We start from the raw sequence: 24,106 nt of genomic DNA, 5'->3' as shown, positions 1-24,106 counted from the left end.
AAAATACATTCTAGGCGCAGCTGGAGGTCCTGTCGCATTCTGAAAGCAACAAGTCTCACATTGCGTAGCCGAGATGTTGACCAAGGCCCAAGCTGCGGCTACTTTCATTTCAGTTTCGAGTGTTAAGCGCTTCGGTTGCTAAGTGTATCCCTTCTGAAAACCCAGTAACGTCAAACTTGTTTCGCCATGAGAACTTCCATTAGAATATCCTTGAGGCTGGTGGCTCTCTTGGTTTGCTTGCTCTCCTGTCAGGCTTCGCTGGAAAGGGAGAACAGCGTTGGGAATAATATGGCAAATGTGAGTTATTATTCGGTTAACTGCTATTTCATAATTATGCTATTTTGTATCACACACTCGGAATGTGAGTTATTAATCAAAGGTCCAATGAATTTTAATCTAAGTTGATAACGTTAAGCAGTTTTTGGAGGAGTCATTTTACGAAAAGCTTTGTAAAATGTTTGTTATGATTGTGAAACTAAACACTGATTAACTGTATAATTTAATAAACTAAAAGTTTATGAAGAGGTTTTTATGTCTAATTGAGTTTTTTTATAATTTTTAAAGCATTACAATCTTATACTGTGACAGATTTTTAATACAATATTAATTAAAATTATTATATTGTAATATTTTTCCAGCACAAGCTGAGTGGCGTTATCCAGTGGAAGTACGAAAAGCGTCCATTTTGCAATGCATTTACAGGTAACTTAAATTTAAAATAATATTATTTATAAGTTTTTAAGCCAAAAGTATTACAGGATGTGGACGCAAACGTACTTACCCCTCATATCCCCCATTCTCACTGTTCAAACGTAATGATGTCGAAGATAAACCCTATAACAATGAGTATTTATCTGAGGGTCTAAGTGATTTGATTGATATCAATGCCGAACCAGCTGTGGAAAATGTACAAAAGCAAATCATGTCGCAGGCGAAAATCTTTGAGGCCATCAAAGAAGCCAGCAAGGAAATCTTCCGGCAGAAGAACAAACAGAAAATGCTGCAGAATGAGAAGGAGTTGCAACAGTTGGAGGAACGTGAAAACAATTAAGTCGGATTAATTTCCACAATCGGATTACTGGAAAATACTGGACAAATTAACTGGATAGTTACCGCACTGGTTTTGTTATTGTATATATTATCATTATCTGTATTTCTTTAGAATGCAAAAGATTCTACAGCACTGGCATGAAATCAATAAAAATTGTTGACCTCACTTTTCATGTCTTGAATTGATTTTTTTGTCTGGTAAGGTTTTCATTATGTTCATGATTTAATCTAGACATTTGACAAAGCGGAAAATTGATTAGAATTATTGGAAACAAGAAACATTTTTTGTTTATTTTTTATATTATATTTATGGGAAATATAAAAATCTTTTTTTTAGATGCATTAAACAAAAAATAGCAATACTTAATCAAATTCCAGACCTTCTACCTAAATTTATATATTCACGATTTGTTAACTTAAGGTATCTCTGTGTGGTATTAGTAATCGCTATGGGTTCTCCTATCACTGCCAATTTATGATAGCGATAAGAGGCCTTAACAATTTCAATGTATTTCAAAGGCCAACCGATTTGTTGCACCTAAAAAAATAATTAACATATAAATATTCATAATGACTCTTAACTTAAAAGTATGTCATGTTTGCAAGTAAAGATTATTGGTTATCACAGGAAAACCATGAAATATTAAAAGGTATTTAATAATAAGTATTTGTTATTTCATTATACAAATTTTATAAAATTGCAAGTGCGACATTAGAGGTTTATTTTTAGATTCACAATGAGGGTAATCCTTTATCGTATTTGTAAGCGATAATAGCACTTTGCACGGGCAGCTATTCAATCTAATCAATATGAATTTATAACCACTTATCTAATGTATTTCATCAGGGAGGGAAGTTTATGGTAATTTGGGTAATCTCTTGGACAAACGGACTCGTACTCCATGTTTGGGCATGAGGGCAATTCCACTGTTTTCGAACTCCAATTCACGTTTGCTCATCACCTCAACTTCGAAGTTCTGGAGGATTTTAATGATAGCCAATTTGGCATTAACACGACCCATTCGCATTGCAATGCAAATCCTGGGTCCCTCACCAAAAGGCATGTAAGCCGTGGGATTGTAGTTGCGACTCTCCTCCGAGAATCGGTAGGGATCATATGTCTCAGGATCCGGGAAATACTCGGCATCATGGTGAATACCATACAGAGAGATCACAACGGGTGTTCCCTTGGGAATGACGTGGTTGGAGTCTGGTACAGTGTAATCCTGGGTACATTCACGATTCAGGATGGGAAGACCTGGATATTTGCGAATTGTTTCCTGAACGCACAGGTCCAAGAACTCCATCTTGTGTAGAGAATCATAAGTGATTTTGCCATCGTTCTTGGCCAAAGTTTCATCCACTTCATCCTTCAAGCGCTTCAACAGTTCCGGATATTGGGCCAACTCGTAGATAGTAAAGGCTGCAGTTGATCCTGTAGTCTCTTGCCCAGCTATGTAGAATATAAAAGCCTGAGCAGTAATGGCTTCCAAAGAAAGGGACTTAATATGACCTAAAAATAATGGATTTCTCAGTCAATACCAATTAAAGTAGTAATTAAAGTAACGTAATCACTTACCATCGGGTGTCTTTTGGATGCTAAAGGATTTCTCGTCATTCTCTTCAATTTTGCCCGTGTTCCTCAGCTGGATGAGCAACTGAAGCAGATCCTTGCGGACAATTCCGTTCTTCTCTCGGTGCTCGACGGTTTCCTTGACAATCTCCAACATGGCCAGACCAACAGGGTTCTTAAATCCTATTCTGAACAAAAACCTTGCCACTCTAGAGGATGAAATCATTAGATAAATTAATCCAAATCATATTTATGTGTAACTTACGAGGGTACTAGGAAGATCATCATACCAAACAAGGCATTAAATCTATTATTTGGTCTTGCAATCGACACCAATTTCCGGAACTTATTGTCTGGATGCTCGAAGCTGTTTACTTCCAAGCCAAATATGGTCGAGGCAATAATGTCGATGGCATAGTCCTGCATCACCTTCTTCAAATCCACCTCCTCGGAACCCTGTTCGGGCAACTTCTTTTGAAGGTATGCCACCATCTTGTCACCAATATCCTCGGAGGTACCAAACATGGCCTTCAACTTTCCGGAGGTGAAACATGGCGACAACATGTGCCTCATAGACCGCCAGCTTTGACCCCTTAGAGAGAATATACTGGCCGACAGAGGATCCTTGTCCTCATCGACGTAAACACCGCGGTCGTGGAAGCTAGCAAAATCCTGGGCCAACACGCGGCGAGCTAGTTCAGCATCTCTGACCAGTACAGCCGGACGGAAGAGCAAGTAGATTCCCAAGACGCGCTCTTTACTCCTTCGATAGACATCGTAGATGGCCAAGCCCATACTCTTCTCTTGTCTCCAGACGCTGTCCAAACATCCGAATGGAATTCCGGATTGTTTGTCAAAAGGAAATCCGCGACGCACCCAGAAGTCATAATGATGCTTCAGGTAGAACCAAGCCAGTGTCCCGAGCGACAAGGCAAGTAAAATCAACGTAAACATGATCTGCCGATTGGAATAACTAAGGTTGAACCTCAATCGAAGAAAGTCTCTTTGTAACTGGCTATCTACAAGCAGATTCCCTATATATAGCTGCAAAATTTCGTGTGATTATTTGTTCTCTCCGGCATTATAGTACTCTTTAGATAAGAATTATACACTCTGAAAGAGAAATATATACATTTGTGGACAATCGTGGTGAAATGCACTTAGTTTTTTCTCATTTTAAGCTTTTAATCCGCAGTTTTGTTTAATTATTATAAAATTTAGTTTAATTTACCCTATGAAAAATTTAAATATTATTTCGTTAACCCTTTATGATGAAGTGTCATATAATATAGTTATTTCATAATTTCATAATAAAAGTGAACAGAAACAACTGTTAATTCTCTTTGTTAATACCGTGCTCTTAAATAATTAATTCTGTCATAGCACTCCAACTGCTCTTTGAATATTTTCTTTAGAAATATGATGAGAGATTTCTCTGTTTATATTGTTTTGTTTACACGACAACCGGTTTAAATGTATTTCTCCCTAAAATAGAATATATTTTTGTTTATTAAACATTATTAAATAGTGGTATACAGTGGAATGTTAGCTTTTAAAAGTATTGTAATACTGTTATATTTCTTTGGATTACAAACGAACATATGCAACTACATTATACTGTTATACGACAACCAAAACAATAATAATATGGACATGTTTGCGATGACAAGCAAAATAGTAAAACTTGTTATTATACGTATATTTTAAGATAATGATTTTGTTATTATAATTAATACTTAAGGGTCTATGCACTGAAACAAATGAGTTAACACTTTATAAAAATATGCTCTCTTAAAATACGCCGTATCAAACTGAATTAATCTGTACTGTTACACTTTGAAGTCAAAATTTCATCATTTATACAGTACATTTTTAAAGGTTAAGAAATCCTCAAAATAAATATATCTTAAAGATATGCTTGCAAGTTTCCAAGGAAAACCATTGACTATGAGACCGAAATTATCAGTTTAAGATTTTAGATAATAGGAAATATGAAGTGCTTAATCAAAACTGGTTTATTTTGGAATTTACAATGACATTTTTTTAAGCTTTTTTTGAAGATAATCATTTATCAAATTTATAGGCAGCACTTATTGGCAAGTCAATCAAACTAACCAAAGTGAATTCATTGCCACTTAACTCGTGTACAGTACTGAATGTTCAGGGTAATTTCGGTAATCTCTTGGACAAACGAACTCGTACTCCATGTTTGGAGATCAGCCCAACTCCATTGTTCTCGAACTCCAATTCACGTTTGTCCATTACCTGGACATCGAAGTTCTGGATGAGTTTAATGATGGCCAGTTTGGCATTAACACGACCCATTCGCATTGCAATGCAGATCCTGGGACCCTCACCAAATGGCATAAAAGCCGTGGGATTGTAGTTGCGACTTTCCTCCGAGAATCGGTAGGGATCATATGTCTCAGGATCTGGGAAATACTCGGCATCACGGTGAATACCATACAGAGAGATCACAACAGGTGTTCCCTTGGGAATGACGTGGTTGGAGTCTGGTACAGTGTAATCCTGGGTACATTCACGATTCAGGATGGGAAGACCTGGGTATTTGCGAAGAGTTTCCTGCACGCACAGGTCCAAGAACTCCATCTTGTGTAGAGAATCATAAGTGATTTTGCCATCGTTCTTGGCCAAAGTTTCTTCCACTTCATCCTTCAATCGCTTCAACAGTTCCGGATATTGGGCCAACTCGTAGATAGTAAAGGCTGCAGTTGATCCGGTAGTCTCTTGGCCAGCGATGTAGAATATAAAAGCCTGAGCAGTAATGGCTTCCAAAGAAAGGGACTTAATGTGTCCTAAAAATAATGGATTTCTCAGTCAATACCAATCAAAGTAACTTTCGTAATCACTTACCATCGGGTGTCTTTTGGATGCTAAAGGATTTCTCGTCATTATCTTCAATCTTGCCCGTGTTCCTCAGCTGGATGAGCAAATGAAGCAGATCCTTACGGACAATTCCGTTGTTCTCTCGGTGCTCAACTGTTTCCTTAACAATCTCCAACATGGCCAGAAGAACTGGGTTCTTAAGCCCTATTTTGAACAAAAACTTTGCCACTCTAGAGGATTAAATCATTAGATAAATGAATCCAAATCATATTCAAGTGTAACTTACGAGGGCACTAGGAAGATTAGCATACCAAACAAGGCATTAAATCTAGTATTTGCTGATGCATTCGTAACCAATTTCCGGAATTTGTTGTCCGGATGCTCGAAACTGTTTACATCCAAGCCAAATATTGTCGAGGCAATTATGTCGATGGCATAGTTCTGCATCACCTTCTTCAAATCCACCTCTTCGGAACCCTGTTCGGGTAACTTCTTTTGAAGGTATGCCACCATCTTGTCACCAATATCCTCGGAGGTACCAAACATGGCCTTCAACTTTCCGGAGGTGAAACATGGCGACAACATCTGCCTCATAGACCGCCAGCTCTGACCTCTTAGAGAGAATAAATTTGCCGAGAGAGGATCTTTGTCCTCATCGACGTAAACACCTCGGTCGTGGAAGCTAGCAAAATCCTGGGCCAACACACGGCGAGCTAGCTCAGCATCTCTGACCAGTACAGCCGGACGGAAGAGCAAGTAGATTCCCAAGACACGCTCCTTACTCCTTCGATAGACATCGTAGATGGCCAAGCCCATACTCTTCTCTCGCCTCCAGACGCTGTCCAAGCATCCGAATGGAATTCCGGATTGTTTGTCAAACGGAAATCCGCGACGCACCCAGAAGTCATAATGGTGCTTCAGGTAGAACCAAGCCACTGTCCCGAGCGACAAGGCAAGTAAAATCAACGTAAACATGATCCACCGATTGCAATAACTAAGGTCGAACCTCTATTGAAAAAAGCCTCTTTGTAACTGGCTATTAACAAGCTGATTTCCCTTATATAGGTGCACAACTTGTGCGATTTTTTGGTCTCTCCGACATTATCGTTCTCCTTAGATAAGAATTCAATACTTATAAAATGCGAGAAATACATACATTTGTGGACAATCATGGTGAAAAGCACTTATTTATTTTTTTTAATTTAAAGCTTTTAATCCGCACTTTCTTGAAATTTTTTTTTTGGGAAAACGGTTAAAGTTAAAATGCTGAACATTTTTTCTGAATATGAACATATATTTATTTAGTGAATAAAATTTTTAAAATTAATAAATAAAAAAAAGGTGGGGTTGGGGCGCCCAATAATGGCGGCATGTCTGCGATTAAGTGTCCTGCTACCGAAAATGCTTGTGTTACAAAAACCAAACACATTCTTAATATGTATCGTATTATCTATTAAAAAACTATGATCATGGCAAAAAATCGAATTTTCGAATTTTTTCTTCTCTAATTATTTTTTTAATAATATTTGGCTAATTGCAGTTCATTTATTATAGAAAGAATATTTTAAAAAAATGTGACCGTCTCCTCAATTCCGTTAGGTACGAAACATGGTTCTGAGAAACACTCTTTTAAAGTTTTGGCTTCACTTGGCCTGTACATTTTAAAATTTTTTCAGATTTCGATCTGAAATTTCATGATTACATTTTTGGAACAACTACACAAAAAGTCAAATAAATCAAAAATTTGTTTTCACAATGAGAAAACGTGCCTTAAATATTCTTTCGTTAACCTTATAATTTCATCATATAATATAGTTATTTCATACTACTTTGTTGGATTTGAATAAAAGTGAACAGTAATGTTAAATCTCTTTGTCGATACCATGCTCTTAAAATTCTGTCATAGCAGTCGAACTACTCTTTGAATATTGTCCACAACAATATAAACAGAGAAATATGATAAGAGATTTAGCTTTCTTTAGTTTTGTTTACGCGACAACCGGTTTAAATGTTTTTGTTCATAAAATTGAATATATTTTTGTTTATTTTAATCTTTTTATGAATAGTGGTATATTTGTAAGTTTGGATACTATTAAAATATTTTTTTCAGATTTTAAAAGTATTGTACTACAACTATTTATTAATATTACAAACGAAAGTAGGTATACTGTAATACGCCAACCAAAAATAATGGAAAATATAAATATTAAACCATAATGACATGGACATTTTCGCGATGGCAAACCAGTCAGTCAAATATGTTATTATACTTAAATTAATAGATAATGGTTTTATTATTATAATTGATACTTAAGGAGGTATGCACTGAAACAAATGTGTTAAAGAGACAACTCTTTAACCAAGAACACCATATAACGCAAGTAAAAGTTATTGGCTTTCCAAGGAAATCCATTGACTATGAGACCGAAATTATTAGTTTAAGATTTTTGATTATAGAAAATCGTAACTGGTTTATTCTGGAATTTACAATGACATTTTTTTTTTGAACTTTTTTTAAGATAATCGTTTATCAATTTTATAGGCGGCACTTATTGGCAAGCCAATCAAACTAATCAAAGTGAATTTATTGCCACTTTACTCGCGTATCTTCAACAGTGTTGAATGTTCATGCTAATTTGGGTAATCTCTTGGACAAACGAACTCGTACTCCATGTTTGGGCACAAGGGTAATGCCACTGCTATCAAACTCCAATTCACGTTTGCTCATCACCTCAACATTGAAGTTCTGGAGGATTTTAATGATGGCCAGTTTCACATTAACACGGCCCATTCGCTGGGCAATGCAAATCCTGGGACCCTCACCAAATGGCATGTAAGCCGTTGGACTGTAGTTGCGACTCTCCTCGGAGAATCGATAGGGATCGAATGTCTCGGGATCCGGAAAGTAATCGGCATCACGGTGAATTCCAAACAGAGAGATGACGACAGGGGTTCCCTTGGGAATGACGTGGTTGCTGCCGGGTACAGTGTAATCTTTGGTACATTCACGATTCAGGAAAGGAAGAGCTGGATATTTGCGAATTGTTTCCTGCACGCAAAGCTCCATGAACTCCATCTTGTTTAGGGAATCATAAGTGATCTTGCCATCGTTCTTGGCCAGAGTTTCGTCAACTTCATCCTTTAAGCGCTTGAGAAGCTCTGGATATTGGGACAACTCATAGAGAGCAAAGGCTGCAGTCGATCCAGTAGTCTCCTGACCAGCCATGTAGAAAACAAAAGCCTGGGCAGTAATGGCCTCTAAAGATAGTGACTTAATGTGTCCTAAAAATAATAAATATCTCAGTCAATGCCATTCTGAATGCCTTTTTTGTAAGCACTTACCATCACCAGTTTTCTGGATGCCAAAGGCGTTTTCGTCATTCTCTTCAATCTTTCCCGTGTTCCTTAGCTGGATGAGTAACTGCAACAGATCTTTGCGGACAATGCCGTGTTTCTCTCGGTGCTCGACGGTTTCCGTGACCATCTCCAACATAGCCACCATAATTGGATTTTTAAGTCCACATCTGAACAGAATCTTGGCCATACTACAGGATTAAATCATTAGATAAATGAATCCATATTTAACTTAATCGCAACTCACGAGGGCACTAGGAAGATCAGCATATTAAGCAAGGCATTAAATCTACTCTTCACTGCTGCAATCGTCACCAGTTTCCGGAATTTGTTATCCGGATACTCAAAGCTGTTTACTTCCAAGCCAAATATGGTCGAGCCAATTATGTCGACGGCATAGTCTTGCATCACATTCTTCAAATCCACCTCTTCGGAACCCTGATCGGGCACCTTCTTTTGAAGGTATGCTACCATATTGTCACCAATGTCTTCGGAGGTACCAAACATGGCCTTTAACTTTCCGGAGGTGAAACATGGGGAAAACGTATGCCTTACAGATCGCCAGCTCTGGCCACGCAGGGCGAACAAATTGCACGACAGAGGATCCTTTTCCTCATCGACGTAGACACCGCGATCGTGGAAGCTAGCAAAATCCTGGGCTAGCACACGACGAGCTAGTTCAGCATCTCTGACCAGAACAGCCGGACGGAAGAGCAAGAAGATTCCCACGACGCGCTTCTTACTTTTTAGATATACATCGTAGATGGCCAGTCCCATACTCTTCTCTAGCCTCCACACGCTGTCCAAACATCCGAATGGAATTCCGGATTTTTTATAAAATGGAAATCCGCGACGCACCCAGAAGTCATAATGATGCTTCAGGTAGAACCAGGCCAAGGTCACAAGGGACACGGCCAGTAAAATCAACGTAAACATGATCCACCGATTGTAATAACTTAATAAGGTAGAACCTTGCTCTAAGAAAATCTCATTATAACTGGCTATCAACAAGCTGTGTGTCTTTTTATAAGGGCGAAATTAGTCCGAATATTGGGGCTTCTAAACTTTATAGTTCTTTAAAGATAATCTATTCTTCTATTCCGAAAGAGCAGTTCTCTATAATCAATTTCGCCACCGTGGTGAAACTCACCTATGGGAGCTTTACCCCAGCAAGGGCAAGGCAGCAGTAAGCTTTTAAGAAGCACAAGTCTGTATTTTAACAAAATTAAGTTTATTTTATGTTATATTATTTATAATTTGTATAATTTATTTTTATTACACTATATGTTTAATTTTATTTTAATTTTCCCAATAAAACAGTTTGTTCTCTTATTTCTTACATAGTAATCCAACTGCCCTTTGAATATCATTTATAACAATATAAGCAGGAAAATATGTTGAGAGATCTCAGCTTATTTATAGTTTCGTAACAACCGGCTTAAATGTATTTCTCCATAAAATATATTTATTTACGTTTATATTACCCCATCAAGGTATAGTGGTAAAAAAAACATAAATTCCAATAATATCTTAATACAGTTTTGGTCACATGTTAAAAGTACTGTAATATTGTTTATATTCTATTAATGTACGCTAAACAAAGAGAACCAAGTGAAATTTTAATTTTAATGGTAAACCAGTCAACCAAAAACATAATTACATGCCAATTAATAACTTTTGGCTTTATTATTTTAATTGACAGTTCAGAGTCTATCATCTAGAACAAATTTATCAAAGAGACTTGCACTTATATTAAAAACGTCTCTTTATAAAATCAACTCTCTTAAAATACTACTCCCTATAGAATTTAATCGAACTGTACTCATACTCTTTACAAGTTAACATTTTATCAGTTCGATATTCATTCAATCTTAGTACCTACAAAATATGAAATTTTAATCAATGAAGTTTGGTAATGATCATTATCTTTTTTCCTTATTATTAAAAGAGTCAAATATTTAAACCATAATCTGTAGTATTTTAATTATTTTATTTTTACCTTACTAGATATGTTTGTCAATATGAAGGGTTACATTGGCGGTTCGAGGTTTTTCCTTTGTCGTAATATTGGACATCACCCTAACTAAGGTGGATCCCCTACTCATTCCTGTACTGTGCAGTTTGCTTGGATGATTATTCTCAGACCAGGGTTCAAAATTGAAATGGAATCCTTCCAAGTCCTGGCAGTTCACTTGGGGATTGCCCTTGTCCCGAAGTCTCTGCATTACATGTTCTCTTACTTTGGTTATACCATCGGAATTGCGACAGATGATGGCAGCCAGACTGGTTTTGTAGATTTCGGCTAGTTGAGCTATCGAAAGATTAGAATTATTTAGAATTCATCTGTGAAATGGTTTTTTTAAGGACTCTTACCTTTGGTGAACTTTTGAGGTCCCATCTTCCGTTCGTACCAATGCGAGTCGCCCAGCTTAAGGCGTAGGAACTGATCAGATACCATGCAGCTAAGCAGAGGTCCAAATATAGCTCCTCCCAGTGGTGGTTCACTCAGAGCACCCGTGTAGACATCCACATCTTGCGGAGATCTGAAAGCAGGCAGATTGCCTTAATAAATAAAGCTAATGGAGTACGATTTGACTTACTTATAAATCTGCCTGATGGATTCTAAGGTAGCATTGTCTATAGCTTGGGACATTTGCTCCCATGTGTCCACTGGTGGAAGGCGGCAATGGCGTCGGAAGACTGGATACGAGGGTATCCCATGATCCCTTCCCCTTTGAATATTCAAAGAAACCAGATCCAGTCCACAAAGTGGCACTTTATCCTCGGCGGTGCCTTCGAATAGTTTCTGAGTAACCTCCAGAGAAAAAAAGCGATCTACTTGCATCACCGGCGTATTGGCTGCTGTCATTAAGGCATGGTCAATGCCATGTTCCGCCCACAGGGAGAATGGATTGAAGAGCATCTTGTGCAGTTCCATGGCCTCGGGACTACTATTATCCCGCGAGACATTGAACAGACCCGGTAGAAGAGTGTGAGCAAACCGGAAAGCGGCTGCAGCAAAGCAATTGGCAATGCTTGGATCCACCTCCGGGTCATAAGTGTCCGGAGCATTTAGATTGTGCTTGGAAGGTAGCAAACCCTTAGCCTCGCTGAGATTCTGGCCAAGCAGCACTGGCAAAAACTCATTGTAAGTGATGTGAGCCATTTGGGCACCTAAAATCTTGCGGGCTTCTTGGTACAGTCGCTCGTCCTCCCAGTGAGGATTCTCTTCCTGCAGTTGTCTAGCCAAATAGTTGTGGTGTCTGGCCCATAGCAGATGCATAGATGTGAGCAGAAGGTTCTCATTGGCCCGATCATCGCCAGACTCAAAGCAGTACTTTCCCAAGCGAGTCATCTGGACACGATTGCATCCATCTGCCGGATTTGAGGAGATGGGAAGCAATTGTCGACCATCATCCATGATATACATCCGCAGCGAGCCGTTTATGAAGCTGCGCAGCTGATTCTGCCGCTGCTCCAGATTACCATAGACCACGGAGGCATCAATAAAAGCCGTGGCCTGATTCAGCTGCATCCGCGGACCAAATCTTCCTGTTGGCGCTGGAGCAGATCTCACAAAATTCATGCAACTGATATTGTACTGCTTGTAGTAGGGATCGTCGGGCAGGATGTCCACAGGAAAGCATTCCGGGTGTTGTTCACGGGTGGCAGCCACACAGCAATCGATGGACTCACCCTCCTGAGAAGTAGTTAGGGATGTGGCTGTGATGTCGTGGTCCATGAACTGACCAAAAACTGCCAGCATCACCGTAAAATTCGAATCTGTCTCGTAGCTGGAACGATGAATCTTTAGGGATACCTGGCGAGCGGGAGGCAAATGACCATTATGACTAGCCCGGGGAGCAGCAATACCATCGGCATAATCTGGTGAGACCATGCGGCGGTAGGGAACCATCGAGGCTCCATAAGTCCTAGGATGTTCTTTATTATTACAAACCCCTGTGGATCTTCTATAGCGAGTATTGAAATCACAATCCAAACGAAGCACTGTAGGATCGGGAAGTACTATCTTAGGACCCCAGCCAATATTGCTGCGACCCGGCTGCTTAGTATAGTTAAATTTCTTGGCTATATCCATTGTGGCCTGGTTCTCCACATAGCCACGTCTTGCTAGTTTTCTTGCCTCTGGATTTGTGCTCAGGGAACGATAGTGTCGAAATGCCGGCGTATTCACCTCGTTGGGCTGCAGACCCTCCTCGAGTATTTCCCGGTCTCCTAGAGCTTTAATCCCAGCACTAACCGCTTGGGCCCCATCATGATGACCTAGTGCCGCCTGTTTGAGGGCCCAATCTGCCGCCGGTTCGTCTGGCAGAGGTCGGTTTGGCGGCAACTCTCCTTCCGATCCATTGACCACGAAGAAAAAGCTGGGTCCCCCATCCGCGCCACCAAGGGAATCGCTAAACACCAGCGCCAGGCACAAGGCGGTGAGTACAATTGCTCTGCGGTCGGGAAAGTGAAATCACTTTGTGGTTAATATAGTGTGGTTAGTCGCGACTAAACGGTCACAGTGGGTTAGTAATGGGGTATTGAATATCCTGTTGGAGGGGGCGTTAGCAAATCGATTTCTCACTGATTTAAATTTCTCCTTTGAGGGCACAAAATTTAAAGAGTCAAAAAACACCCTATTTTGGATGGACACAGCTTTAAACTTAAAGCCGCTAATGTTCACATTGTGATATCCTAGAAACGCACTCACATAAAGGTGATGCCCATGCAGCACTGAAATTGTCGCATTTTGTTGCGCCGGGAACGCGGAGAAACACCACCCGGAAAGACACGGTCGGGTCCTTGATACGGCGGCAGGATGACATATCCTGAACCACTGGCAACGGCATCGGTAAGCGGAGTTGTTTCGTCCGTCATGATCAGAGCTAAACTGATGCGCACTGGAAGCAAATGCAGCCAGCAGAGCTGCGGACCAGGCCGACTCTAAAGTTGCCCGAACACTTAGCTGGCTTCCGGCTCCCCGCTCGCCACACTTCAGATACTTTCGCCGGCAGAGTCTCGCTGTGACAAAGCAACTTAGTTTATAATATATTATAATGCCAGCGTTTGAGCGACGTAACAACAAGGCAGGCAACTGTCCGCCGTCCAAGAACACCAACCATCATCTTGAATTCTTAACGTAAACTTTAATAAGTGACAAGTGAGGTGCACGATTAGACTTCCATATCATCTGTCTGCCTGTACATGTCGGCCACATACTCGTAGGTCAGTTTCAGCAAATACTGGAACGCTTTCTCCTGTGGCAAATCGCCCAGTTCGCAGCTTTCAAGGAAATCTTCCATCGGTGGCAAGAAGTTCTCAGTCTCCTGCCCCATAAGCTGCGATAATTCAATGATCCTGAAGAAGAGCAACCTTTGTATGTAATCCACTCCATTGTTTGGGTCGTAATCCGTCCAGTTATCGCGCTTTATGGCTGCACACCAGATCTTGTGTCGCATATCGTAGGGCTGCTCCACGTAACTCAGAAGCTCCAGGGCTTTACGGAACTCAGTCTCGGTGGCTGTGTCGTTCTCCTCAGCAATATTAAGCTGTGAATAAATAATTAGTATTTCGAATAAACATCATGATCAAAACCATACATTGATAATCTCCTCTGCTTTAAGAACCTTTTGTTCGATAGTATCGAAACCAAAGGCTTGCAATACGTCATGGCTCAATTGAGACTGATATTCTACCAGCGTTAGATCTGCATTGATCTTCTCTACCTGAGCAGTTAAATCGGAATCGGCTGCTGCGAAGGCCGCCAATTTTGCAAGCGATAACATAGACTTCTTGCGAGCTACAAACTCAGTTTCGCATAGTGACAATTCGTACAACACCTTGGCCGCTCGCTCGAAGTCACCGTTGAATATTAACTGGATCCAGCCCAGGGACGGGTGGTCCCGCATGAACTGAGCTAGCGCGGTCTGGTTGCCCTTGAATCGCTCGAAGACCTCACCGCGCCGGTTCTGTCTCAGATGCCAGTTGATGGCATACTGTGAAAACTCCTCGTATCTACGAGTGTACTCGTCTAAGCGTTCTTTGTCTTGGGTCTCATCGCAGATCACTACGAGACTCTGGAAGTCCTTGTACTTTTCGGCCAGCTTTGCGGCGTACTCATATTGCCGATCTTTAACTGCAAATTAAAAAATCGATTTTAGATATTACTCATAAATACTGATTTTCATTTCTTACTCAGTACTGAGATGAGCTCCCTGCGTTGAGCGTCAAACTGCTGCTGCAGCACGTGGCATTTTTCTGAGTCGTGAACGCTCTGTAAATAAGTCCTTCGCCCGTCTAGCACCAGATCCACAAGTTCGTATATCTGTTGGTACAACTGCTGCCTGAGCTCTGACTCGCTAACACAGTAACCGCCGTAACGAACGCTAATGTCGATAAGGCGAGTTAAAGTGTCACGAACACCTGCGCCTCCAGCCATTGCTGTCCAAGGAAGATTTTCATAGGACGATAGTTGGTCGTTTTTCAGACCAAAGCTACTGGCATGCTGCTCCCTATGCCTAAATACTTGACCCAGAACATCCAGGACAATGGAGTTTATTTCGTTGATAAAGTGGGCCACAGATACGGTTGTCTGACTCTGGGCAGCAATCCGATCATCGGCAATATCCGCTAACGCCTCAAATACGCTCTGAAACTTCAACAGCTTCACATAAAAAATGTCTTGGTAAGTTAAGCTGCCCTGGGGTTTCTCATCCCATAACGCAACGGTGGCTTCAATAGCCTCTTCTATTAGCTTGGGCAATTTGGATTGCAGGGAACGCAAAGCCATGGCAGCTATTATCTTTTCGCTAATATCGGAAAGAATAAAGCTGGTGGGCTTCAGCAAATGACTTCCGCAAGGTATGGCGTTTAACTGAAAGGGAAATTTTGTTTAAATACTAATCTGAATCAATATTTATGGTCTTATACCTTTTCCCAAACTCCACTCGAATGAAGAAACGTGATAAAATGCTGGAAAGCAACGATCTTATCCCTCAACTGATTGACAATCTGCATGGAACGCGAACTGCCAATTGCATGCCGGTTACTTTCCTGGTCTCCGACAGCCTGATCCCAGCGAGGATCGGCTATTGGAATATCTTCGGCCAAGTCCTCAGCGATGGTAATAACAATTCTATCGAGCTTGTAGGCATCCATGGGTGCACCATTCGGATCGGCTTCAGTAACGCTGCGTAGCAGCTCACCCACAATTGTTTTGACCATATTGTTGTTTCGTTTCAAGTTGTAAAGGAAGGCGGCTTTTAGTTGGCCCACTTCATCGCTAAGTTCATTGTATATTTCATCCGGATCCAGTTCAAATAGGTGAAGGTTATTAGTGCTACCAGTCAGAGCAGATTGATCGGAAGGTCCGAAGCTAGCATCGAACGAAGTAGGGGCGAACAAATCTGGCGTGTTGCAAGAGCTCATGTTCATCATTTCGGTACCGTCGAAATCGCTGGGCGTAATAGAAACTAATCCGTGTGTGCGGCTAAAGAACAATGGCAATTGACTGCAGATGACGGCGCTCAGAATTCGATCGTCATGCAGATGGAACTCGATCTTCTCCGCCTCCAACTCTGCTGTGGGCACGGAGTTGGACAAGTGCAGTGGATACACTATCTTGGGTGTGTACAGATAGATGTGACTACTGCCGACTACGAAACGCAGGCTGAGGCAATCCTCCTCCGTTTTAGCACTAAAGAATTTATTAATCTTTAGAGGAGTGAATGACTCCAGGAGCATGCTCTCTGCTTGAGCGCTTCCTGTCACTGAAAACAGAAAATCATTATATGTGTTATGCATTATTTATTGTTAAACTATAATTCTTACCCAGGGCGTAGCACATTTGTGGAGCATGAGCAGCATTAACAGCTCCTGCCAGAATATAAGCCTTGTTCTTCACTAAGTGGAAGTCGAGCAGATGCAGTTCAATTTCCACATTGTCTGCTGGAAGACGAACATTCCAGAACTTGGTTTTAAACTCTTCCCGTATCCTTCGCACAACCTCCACATCTTCGTACAAAAGGTTTTCGGTGTTGCCCTTGTTGGAAAGAATCCAGCGTTGTATTGCACGATCCGAGAGCACTGCCACAACTGTTTCTCCACTTTCCGAATTGCTCTCGCAGCACATGCCAACCAAAGTCTATAATATTTCATATTTAGGATTGTTTAAAATTGTGAAGCTTATTTACCAACCTGATCCTTATCGCTTCCCGTGTTCATGCCAATCAAAATAGAGGCAAATTTCTTGCCAAAACCACCGAGGAAGCTAGTAGCAGGCTTGATGGTCTTGTGGTGCAATGAGTAGCGCCCATTGGTAAGTCCTACCCGAAGAAATACCAGATTGCAGGTGGTAGTAACGGCTAGGTATCCTTGCTGTGTTGGCAGATTCAGCAACTGGACAAACTCCTGACCGGTTAAGATTGAGAGGTCCACTGAGTTTCCGTCATGTGCGATGGACGACCAGTAGCGAACTTCTCCAGTGGCAGAGACTGCAATACAGGATGCCATTTGCTGGCCCTCCGTCTGGAAAACGCTAATCAAATCGCTCTTGTGGCCAAGATCGCTGTACGGAAGAGTAAGTTCCCTGCACTGGGCCAGGCCTCCGCGTCTTCCTGGTTTTCCAGCACGAGGTGGAGATCCAGACTTCGAAGTGTCTTTGTATTGCCATATCAAGAGGCGTCTACCTTGTACAACCTGGAAGATGTAGAACCTTATCATTAATGCTCTTCATGAAATTGATCTTCTTGATCCCTTTACCCAAGCCCAACCATTCTGAGTTACTTTGGCAGTTACTGTGTCCGATCCATGCCCCGAAAAGGTTAAGGCTTCGTTGACCACCACTGGCAGTGGGCAACCAAAGCTTTCCACTAAATTGTAATCGGAGCGGATGCCGGGAATGGACTGAGTGGAGCGTACAGACAAACTAAGCCGGCTGAAACGAAAATTTATTTATCATTAGACAGTTCCTAAAAGGTCAGAAAAACTCACCTATTGGTCAAAGCTGTCTTTTTGAGGTTTCCTGGGAGCTGGGAAGAATTGGCGTTGCCGCCAAAAAAAGATTTTCGTGTGCTGTCCGCAGAAGCTGCCGGCATGCTATATCTCCGCGAACTGGGCGAGGACTCACGAGACACGCCGTATAGCTGCTTCTGCAAGTTTCTGTCCATATTTTGAGCTGGTGGTTATTTAGGAATCACTTATAAACAAATAATAAACAACTATTTTGCGACAAAAAATAATCCACCCGGCATGTGTGCGTATCGATAGACGATAGCTCGTGGCGCAATATCGAAGTCACAGCTGATTACAATTGCTTATTTTATCGATTAACAGTCACGACATTATGGATCTGAAGGTATAGGAATTTCGTAGCTTCTTGTAAACAAAAAGAAAAAACCATAATACATGGCCACCTGGACACAAAATGAGCCGACAGGTGTCACCAAGCGCAGGCGTTGGAATCTGGAAGGTAAGTCCCAAAGCCCATTGTGAAATACATTCCAAACATCGAGATTTAATCCCTTGCAGATCGCGCCTCCTTGAACAAGCTTAAGAATCATATTGCCGAGGAGGGATGTCCGCAGATGCAATACGATCTCGCCAAAGAGTTGCTTGACAACGCCATAGGTGAGGACATATCTTTGAGAGATTCTGTACTTTGTGAAAATTCCTACTTCCCCTTTAGAGCCCAATCTTCCCAAAGGCAATCAGAACCAGAAAGCCGTCAATTGGCTGGTGAGTGCTGCACACAATGGACACGAGGATGCGGCAAAGTTACTTCGCAAGTGCTATAACGATGGCAGCGGCATTACGGCAGATAATGCAGACGAAGTCCGCCGCTGCCTGGCAATGACACCTGGCGAACGGGCGGCGAGAAAAGCAGCCCGAGAGCTCTTCGCTTGCTTGTCAAATGGCAATGAGCACATTACACCGAAACAGTTAGAGCGAAAGATGAGACGCATCTACAATCTGCAACGTAAACGTCGTCGACGTGACGACGACCGATCATCGTCAAGTAGCGAAGGAGAACAGGAGCAGGAATGTGAGCCCCTAGAGGATGTGCCTACAATTGACGTTGCCAATGTGGACCGACGCCGCCTTATAACCGAGGCGCATCTCGTTTCGGCTGCTTCCAACTATAGTGCCGGACAGATGCCAAGCGTTAATGAAGCTCTCACCTTGTCCGTGCCAGATCCGAGGAGCCTGGATCATGTGCCCTGCTTTTACCGAATGATATTCCACCCGCTCATCTTCTTTACTCTCTTCTACCACCGCCTGCTTAACCTGATTGTGTCCATACCCAACGTCATTCCGCTGAGTGTTCGCTGTAGTGTGCTCGTGGCCCTATCCTGGTGGAGTACGCGTCATATGCTGCCTCTGGTCAGTTATTACCTCAGTTTAAGCGTGATGATCTGGGCCACGTGTAAAATGCTTAAGACGAAACAGCAATTCGTGGATTTTCGCATATGGTCGGGTCTGTTTCTCAGCTATGGGGATCAAAACATCGAGGCGGACATTGCGGAACAGCGTTTTCTACGAAACAATATGAAACCATACTTGTACTATTTCTGTGCCTTCATCTGCAACTTAATCGTGTACCCGCTGGTAACCGACGCCTGGTTGCCGCACTCAGAGCTGACCATTATTTCTGGAACCTTCACTTTCCTCACCATGGCCGTCTCGATTTACGCCTCCTCACACCTCTTGCCTGACTGGCTAGTGATCGTTTCCTTTGCCGTGAATGTGCTTGCCAAGTATCCGTACGAAATGGACGAGGTTGTGTCCACCCGCTGGCGCTTTCTGGACCTACGAGTACCCACTTTCTCGTCCTTTGTCATTGGCAATGGGATTGAGTTCTGCCTGAATTGCCGCACAGCCTTGTATCTGTTCATTCCCCTGCTGTTGGTCATGATGGCAAAGCGCTCACATTGGCATGGAGTCTACACATACCTCATCCCGCATTGTGTTACTCTCAGTTGGTTACAGGTATGCATCGCCACTTCTCAGAGTGCCACCATGTTTGGAGTGATGCGGGCAGCCCTCGGCTTGGCTGGAATTGTATTGTTCCTTCCTCTTTTTGGAATCGTGGCTCTTCTTGTTCCTGTCTTTGTGGCTATTGATAGTTTGGGACTGGCTAGCGAGCAACTCCGCTGGGGCAGCACAGCACTCGCCTGCGGACTGGTGGTTGTGCTCTCCTGTGTCCTAGCTTTAAACCGAGCCACCCAAAAGTACATTACTATGCTACAAGTGAGTATCCTTTATAGAAATGGAAATATTACATATAAGGACATATATTCTTTCAGCTTATCATGGCAGTTACAACAGCCTGCTTGTTGGTCTTTCCCTACATGACGTCCAGTTTCAAGGATACACCCCGCTTCAATGCCATGCCCAGAGTGGGCCTGAACTCACTTTCTGAGACGGATACCCTGCCATGGGAACGTTTCCATGCACTTTGCGCCCAACCCGTCAACGAGCAACCAAATAAGATCAAGGCTCAGCTTCGTTGTGCCCATCTGAATGGAATGCCAGTGACTTGGGAGGGCAGTGTTACTAAAGTAGAAATCTCGCGGGTGTCCAACATTTTGGAAGATGTTATTGCCAACTATCTGCCAGTGTGGCTGGGTAGGCTGTTACGCTGTGTGCACGGCGAGAATATATCCCAGCATTTCATTTGCGATCCAAAGTTAGATGCCCAATGTGAGGAGTGGCAGACCGTTATCAAGACGCTTAAGGCGCAGAGTGGTAGTTGCACACTGCAGCGGTGGAATCGTTACGAGTATGAGCTGCTAGTGAAAGTGGGCACTAAGAAAAGTGCCCGTCTGCTAGGCCGTTACTCTTCCACCAATGTGATCCTTCGAGCTCACCATAACTTTGGAAATTTCACCAGACTCCTGACCGAAGGTGATGTTGTTCTTTTCTACGGAACATTGCACAATTCACGGCTCCTGGCCGACAGCGTGCAAGTGCAACTGAAGACCATAGAATGTGTTAACTGCCGTTCTCCAGATCTGAGAGCAGCCAGTATTGAACGGGTGGTAGCTGCTTCTCCCATGGATGCTCGACTCCAGGATTTGATGAGAGGCATCAAATACTTGTTGAACGCCTTATTAAATCCTTTAATTACCTTTAAGTAAGGTAGTTTTTGTTAAGACCCCGAGGAACGAGAGTTTCTTGGAATACGCTCACCAATTTTTTGTTGGTCCCTATAAATTAATATTTATTCAAAGTCCATAAGGATCTTCATTAATTTCAGCGTGGCATTTAAAACATGAACGCTTTGTTAATTATACTTTTATAAAAACTAATTTAAATAACCAGAAAAATATAAGTTTCCATTGGTTTTTAAAAGTAAATAAAGATATTAATAATGATAACGTTTGGTTTTTGAAAAAGTTTTGAACAAAATATCATCATATTTATTTTAGGTGCTTCCTAATATTACAATATGGGTGACTTATGTGTCGAATGCCTCGGTCTCAGTTTCTACTTTTTTGCAAGTCGATCTGTTCGAAGGTGACCCTGCAAATTCTTCTGCCATTAACTTATTGTATTCCTCATTGAAGGACCAGTTGATAGCCTTTAGCGAAGAAATAGACGACATAATGGGATCCAATTCTGCTTTATCAGGTGATTTTATGAAATTAAAACTGTCAAAGCTTTTAAAGGAAGCAGATTCGATGACGCTATCCAATTCCGGTTCGAGGTGACAGTGGAGTTCACATGGTTCCATGCAGATGAATTTTTCAGGGGCGTTGATCAAGAATTGAACTCCGTCGAGCAATAGTTTCCTATGTGTGGCATTATCCACTCCCAGCATTATAAGATCACTGACGACAATAAGCTTACAATGGGCAATACTGTCGTACCCCCTTTCCAGGAATCTACCGATGTAAATCTCCATGGTAAGCAGCACCAGCCATTCTCGTACAGCTCTGCGACACATCACAGTTTTTTAAGCAATTCGCCTGAATTGGAATAAATATTTCCTTACTAGCTGTAGTTTTAAAAGCTGTCATTTTTGACAGCTTACGACCGTTAGGATAATCACTAGATATGACCATATTTTATATTATTAAGCGGTTTCGATCTCAAAAATATTTTAAAGCGGGAAATTAATAAATAATATTTTTCATTTGAGCTATCCTAAGGCCATAAGGTAAGTACCTTAATTTAATTTAAATATATTTTGGTAATTTTGCAGCCCTTGCGTTATATCGATAGAATAATCGAGGTTCAATCGAATATCGAATACCAACAGTAACATTGCTTCTCTCACTCAAAATTTTCTCTCCCCACATTTCGGTGCAAAGTGTATTTAAGTGGCCTGGCGGTCGGTGCTCGAGAACACACGCGTTTTACCCACCTGAGAAGGCTGCACTTGTCTTGACGGCCGCGGAAATAGCAGATACCAAAAAAGGAGAATACTTGTCACCATGATACCGACCATAACGAAGAAGTACCAGAACGTGGTGATTAGCACGGGCAACATCATTACCACGGAACTGGGCCAGCGCAAATCGAACGAGGAGCTCTACGACGGCCTAAAGATAACGCTCCACAGTGATCCAAATGTAGAGCGCGTGGTGGTGGAGAAGGAGATCGACGAGCTGCATGGCCGTGTGCAGCGGGCCACCCAGGAGCTGACCACCCGGCTGACGGAGAACGGCCGGAATGAGATCAGCATCGGTGCCAAGATATTCCTCAATCGTCACTCCACAGAGTGTGTGAAAGAAGCGGTGGAGGCAGTGCTAAACATACTCAGTGTGACGCACGTGGACAATGTGGTGTTGGCATACCACCCAAATGCCGTTGCCAGCGCAACGCCGGCGGCCACAACAGGCGGAGTCCAGGCAAAATCGCCCTGCTCCGAGGGCATCGCCATCAGCAAAGCCAGCAAATGGAGCCAGCGCAACGGAGAAGAAGGAGTGGCGGATCTAAAGAAACTCTACCAAACTCTAGAGCAGTACGCCGTTAAACAGCAGATAACCCAGCTGGGCATTGCCGATTTGGATGCGGCAGCTCTGGAGGAACTGCACAAAAGCGCTGAAGTGGCACCGACAATTGCACAGGTCAATCTATCAACCTGCTGCGTGGTGCCACCGGAACTGCAGGAGTTCTGCACCGCCCACGATATTCAACTGAACACGCACAGCGATCCTGAGCTTCTGCTGTCCGAGGAGCAATTCGCCGGACTGGCGCCGGGTTATACAATCGACTGGACACTGCGCTATCAGGTGCATGTACGCTGCCGAGGCGTCCTAACCGCCAAGGGATACATTGTGGGCGCCTCGCGCTCCAGTAATTAGTTTAAATAACTCCCACATCCAGATGCTAGGCTATAGTTTTAATGTTTGTAATGTATGCTGTGTACAGTGGTGTACTTATTGTTTGTTATACAAAACCCCGATTGAGAATTCGGCGCCGATAGATTGATTTTACTGTAAACGGTTTTTCAAAACGTATTCTGAATATAAAGCGTTTCAAAAACGGCAATCGGCAATTGGATATTGTGTGTCACTGGATTCCAGGGGGTCAGCAAATCGAACCCCAACCGGTTTGAATGCCTTGGTTATAAATTAAGTATCCGTCCAGCTGGTGTAATTTATAAGCTCTGGTCGCAGACAAGTAGTACTCTTGGCGATTTCCTTGTAGTGACTTGTTATTGGCCCCTCTAATCGCTGTCTAGGCTTCTGCTTCTGGGGGACTCAAATCTAATTAAAGGCAGACGCGTCTCGCCCGACGACGACCCATCCACATCACGTGGCTGACCCACTCGCCCGACGATTCGACCGAAAATAATATAAAGAAACAAAAAAGCCCCGCATTTGATTAGAATATTGTATATAACGACAGATATATTAAATATATAACTGGTGATTTAGATGGTATCAGCGCTGGTAAAGGTGCAACAACCAATCACAGGCCATAAATCCAACAATAATAAACGAGAATGCTAACCAAAAATGTGGAATCTGTCAGAATGAAACAAACTAATCAGTAGGAAAAATTTACAGCGGACGTAAACGAGTGGAGTGAGTCAAGATTTGAGATTTGAGATTGAAGTGGTGGTAAAATAGGCGGCAAGGCCCGTAAGTGAGGCATTTAATTGTCAAGTGGAGGAAGTTCGTGGACGAATGGTTTATTAATGAGCATGGCCAGTAAAAGGTGGGTGCCAAGAGGCCCATGTAATTTCGGGGCAAAGTTCAAGGACCATGTGCCCGATTCGAATGTGTATATCTTAATAAAAAAAAAACTTGGATACTCATATAAATA

At 42.3% G+C, this 24,106-nt stretch overlaps 7 protein-coding genes across 7 annotated transcripts; 3 read left to right on the top strand and 4 right to left on the bottom strand.

Moving 5' to 3' along the window:
* The first annotated feature begins 127 nt into the window (after positions 1–127).
* Positions 128–1,260, top strand: LOC108115690 (cardioactive peptide). The gene is made up of 3 exons (XM_017227259.1): positions 128–297; positions 639–702; positions 759–1,260. Exons 1-3 carry the CDS (start codon positions 187–189, stop codon positions 1,049–1,051), a joined length of 468 nt encoding a protein of 155 aa, XP_017082748.1. The 5' UTR covers positions 128–186; the 3' UTR covers positions 1,052–1,260.
* Positions 1,261–1,352: 92 nt separating this feature from the next.
* LOC108115688 lies at positions 1,353–9,898 on the bottom strand. The gene is made up of 9 exons (XM_017227256.2): positions 9,072–9,898; positions 8,813–9,015; positions 8,106–8,752; positions 5,757–6,478; positions 5,498–5,700; positions 4,786–5,439; positions 2,889–3,642; positions 2,630–2,832; positions 1,353–2,563 (listed from the first exon to the last, which is right to left on the bottom strand). Exons 1-9 carry the CDS (start codon positions 9,758–9,760, stop codon positions 1,908–1,910), a joined length of 4,731 nt encoding a protein of 1,576 aa, XP_017082745.2. The 5' UTR covers positions 9,761–9,898; the 3' UTR covers positions 1,353–1,907.
* Positions 9,899–10,797: 899 nt separating this feature from the next.
* On the bottom strand, positions 10,798–13,862 carry LOC108115700 (chorion peroxidase). Its single transcript, XM_017227270.2, has 4 exons — positions 13,542–13,862; positions 11,425–13,284; positions 11,198–11,367; positions 10,798–11,135 (listed from the first exon to the last, which is right to left on the bottom strand). The coding sequence occupies exons 1-4, from the start codon at positions 13,706–13,708 to the stop codon at positions 10,828–10,830; spliced, it is 2,505 nt and encodes an 834-aa protein (XP_017082759.1). The 5' UTR covers positions 13,709–13,862; the 3' UTR covers positions 10,798–10,827.
* A 95-nt stretch (positions 13,863–13,957) lies between these two features.
* Positions 13,958–18,092, bottom strand: LOC108115699 (nuclear pore complex protein Nup133). The gene is made up of 8 exons (XM_017227269.2): positions 17,822–18,092; positions 17,591–17,765; positions 17,027–17,527; positions 16,661–16,973; positions 15,761–16,599; positions 15,026–15,704; positions 14,431–14,966; positions 13,958–14,379 (listed from the first exon to the last, which is right to left on the bottom strand). Exons 1-8 carry the CDS (start codon positions 17,995–17,997, stop codon positions 14,005–14,007), a joined length of 3,594 nt encoding a protein of 1,197 aa, XP_017082758.1. The 5' UTR covers positions 17,998–18,092; the 3' UTR covers positions 13,958–14,004.
* Positions 18,093–18,169: 77 nt separating this feature from the next.
* LOC108115721 (wolframin) lies at positions 18,170–21,177 on the top strand. Its single transcript, XM_017227294.2, has 4 exons — positions 18,170–18,299; positions 18,359–18,457; positions 18,516–20,077; positions 20,134–21,177. Exons 1-4 carry the CDS (start codon positions 18,236–18,238, stop codon positions 20,965–20,967), a joined length of 2,559 nt encoding a protein of 852 aa, XP_017082783.1. The 5' UTR covers positions 18,170–18,235; the 3' UTR covers positions 20,968–21,177.
* Position 21,178: 1 nt separating this feature from the next.
* Positions 21,179–21,806, bottom strand: LOC108115600. Its single transcript, XM_017227126.2, has one exon. The coding sequence runs from the start codon at positions 21,774–21,776 to the stop codon at positions 21,288–21,290; it is 489 nt and encodes a 162-aa protein (XP_017082615.1). The 5' UTR covers positions 21,777–21,806; the 3' UTR covers positions 21,179–21,287.
* A 303-nt stretch (positions 21,807–22,109) lies between these two features.
* On the top strand, positions 22,110–23,333 carry LOC108115652 (glutamate--cysteine ligase regulatory subunit). Its single transcript, XM_017227207.2, has one exon. The coding sequence runs from the start codon at positions 22,267–22,269 to the stop codon at positions 23,137–23,139; it is 873 nt and encodes a 290-aa protein (XP_017082696.1). The 5' UTR covers positions 22,110–22,266; the 3' UTR covers positions 23,140–23,333.
* The last annotated feature ends 773 nt before the right edge of the window (positions 23,334–24,106 follow it).

Source organism: Drosophila eugracilis, unplaced genomic scaffold (assembly GCF_018153835.1).
Source record: "Drosophila eugracilis isolate 14026-0451.02 unplaced genomic scaffold, ASM1815383v1 contig_47, whole genome shotgun sequence".
Lineage (NCBI taxonomy): Eukaryota > Metazoa > Arthropoda > Insecta > Diptera > Drosophilidae > Drosophila > Drosophila eugracilis.
Note: the sequence above shows the minus strand (reverse complement) of the source record. Positions and strands in the feature narration are given on the sequence as shown.

Bases quoted from the DNA above. Each gene is read 5' to 3' on its own strand.
- LOC108115600 (XM_017227126.2), bottom strand. From the start codon at position 21,776: ATGTGTCGCAGAGCTGTACGAGAATGGCTGGTGCTGCTTACCATGGAG.
- LOC108115699 (XM_017227269.2), bottom strand. From the start codon at position 17,997: ATGGACAGAAACTTGCAGAAGCAGCTATACGGCGTGTCTCGTGAGTCC. The intron at 16,600-16,660 runs GTAAGAATTATA...TTCTGTTTTCAG, and splicing joins ACAAATGTGCTACGCCCTGG to TGACAGGAAGCGCTCAAGCA. The intron at 14,967-15,025 runs GTAAGAAATGAA...TTTAATTTGCAG, and splicing joins GGAGCTCATCTCAGTACTGA to TTAAAGATCGGCAATATGAG.
- LOC108115688 (XM_017227256.2), bottom strand. From the start codon at position 9,760: ATGTTTACGTTGATTTTACTGGCCGTGTCCCTTGTGACCTTGGCCTGG. The intron at 6,479-8,105 runs TTAGCATGAACA...TTTTTTCAATAG, and splicing joins TGTCCAAGAGATTACCCAAA to AGGTTCGACCTTAGTTATTG. The intron at 2,564-2,629 runs GTAAGTGATTAC...CATTATTTTTAG, and splicing joins CATCCAAAAGACACCCGATG to GTCATATTAAGTCCCTTTCT.
- LOC108115690 (XM_017227259.1), top strand. From the start codon at position 187: ATGAGAACTTCCATTAGAATATCCTTGAGGCTGGTGGCTCTCTTGGTT. The intron at 298-638 runs GTGAGTTATTAT...ATATTTTTCCAG, and splicing joins TTGGGAATAATATGGCAAAT to CACAAGCTGAGTGGCGTTAT. The intron at 703-758 runs GTAACTTAAATT...AAAGTATTACAG, and splicing joins ATTTTGCAATGCATTTACAG to GATGTGGACGCAAACGTACT.
- LOC108115652 (XM_017227207.2), top strand. From the start codon at position 22,267: ATGATACCGACCATAACGAAGAAGTACCAGAACGTGGTGATTAGCACG.
- LOC108115721 (XM_017227294.2), top strand. From the start codon at position 18,236: ATGGCCACCTGGACACAAAATGAGCCGACAGGTGTCACCAAGCGCAGG. The intron at 18,458-18,515 runs GTGAGGACATAT...CTTCCCCTTTAG, and splicing joins GTTGCTTGACAACGCCATAG to AGCCCAATCTTCCCAAAGGC. The intron at 20,078-20,133 runs GTGAGTATCCTT...ATATTCTTTCAG, and splicing joins AGTACATTACTATGCTACAA to CTTATCATGGCAGTTACAAC.
- LOC108115700 (XM_017227270.2), bottom strand. From the start codon at position 13,708: ATGACGGACGAAACAACTCCGCTTACCGATGCCGTTGCCAGTGGTTCA. The intron at 13,285-13,541 runs GTGAGTGCGTTT...TCCCGACCGCAG, and splicing joins TGCATGGGCATCACCTTTAT to AGCAATTGTACTCACCGCCT. The intron at 11,368-11,424 runs GTAAGTCAAATC...GCCTGCTTTCAG, and splicing joins TCCATCAGGCAGATTTATAA to ATCTCCGCAAGATGTGGATG.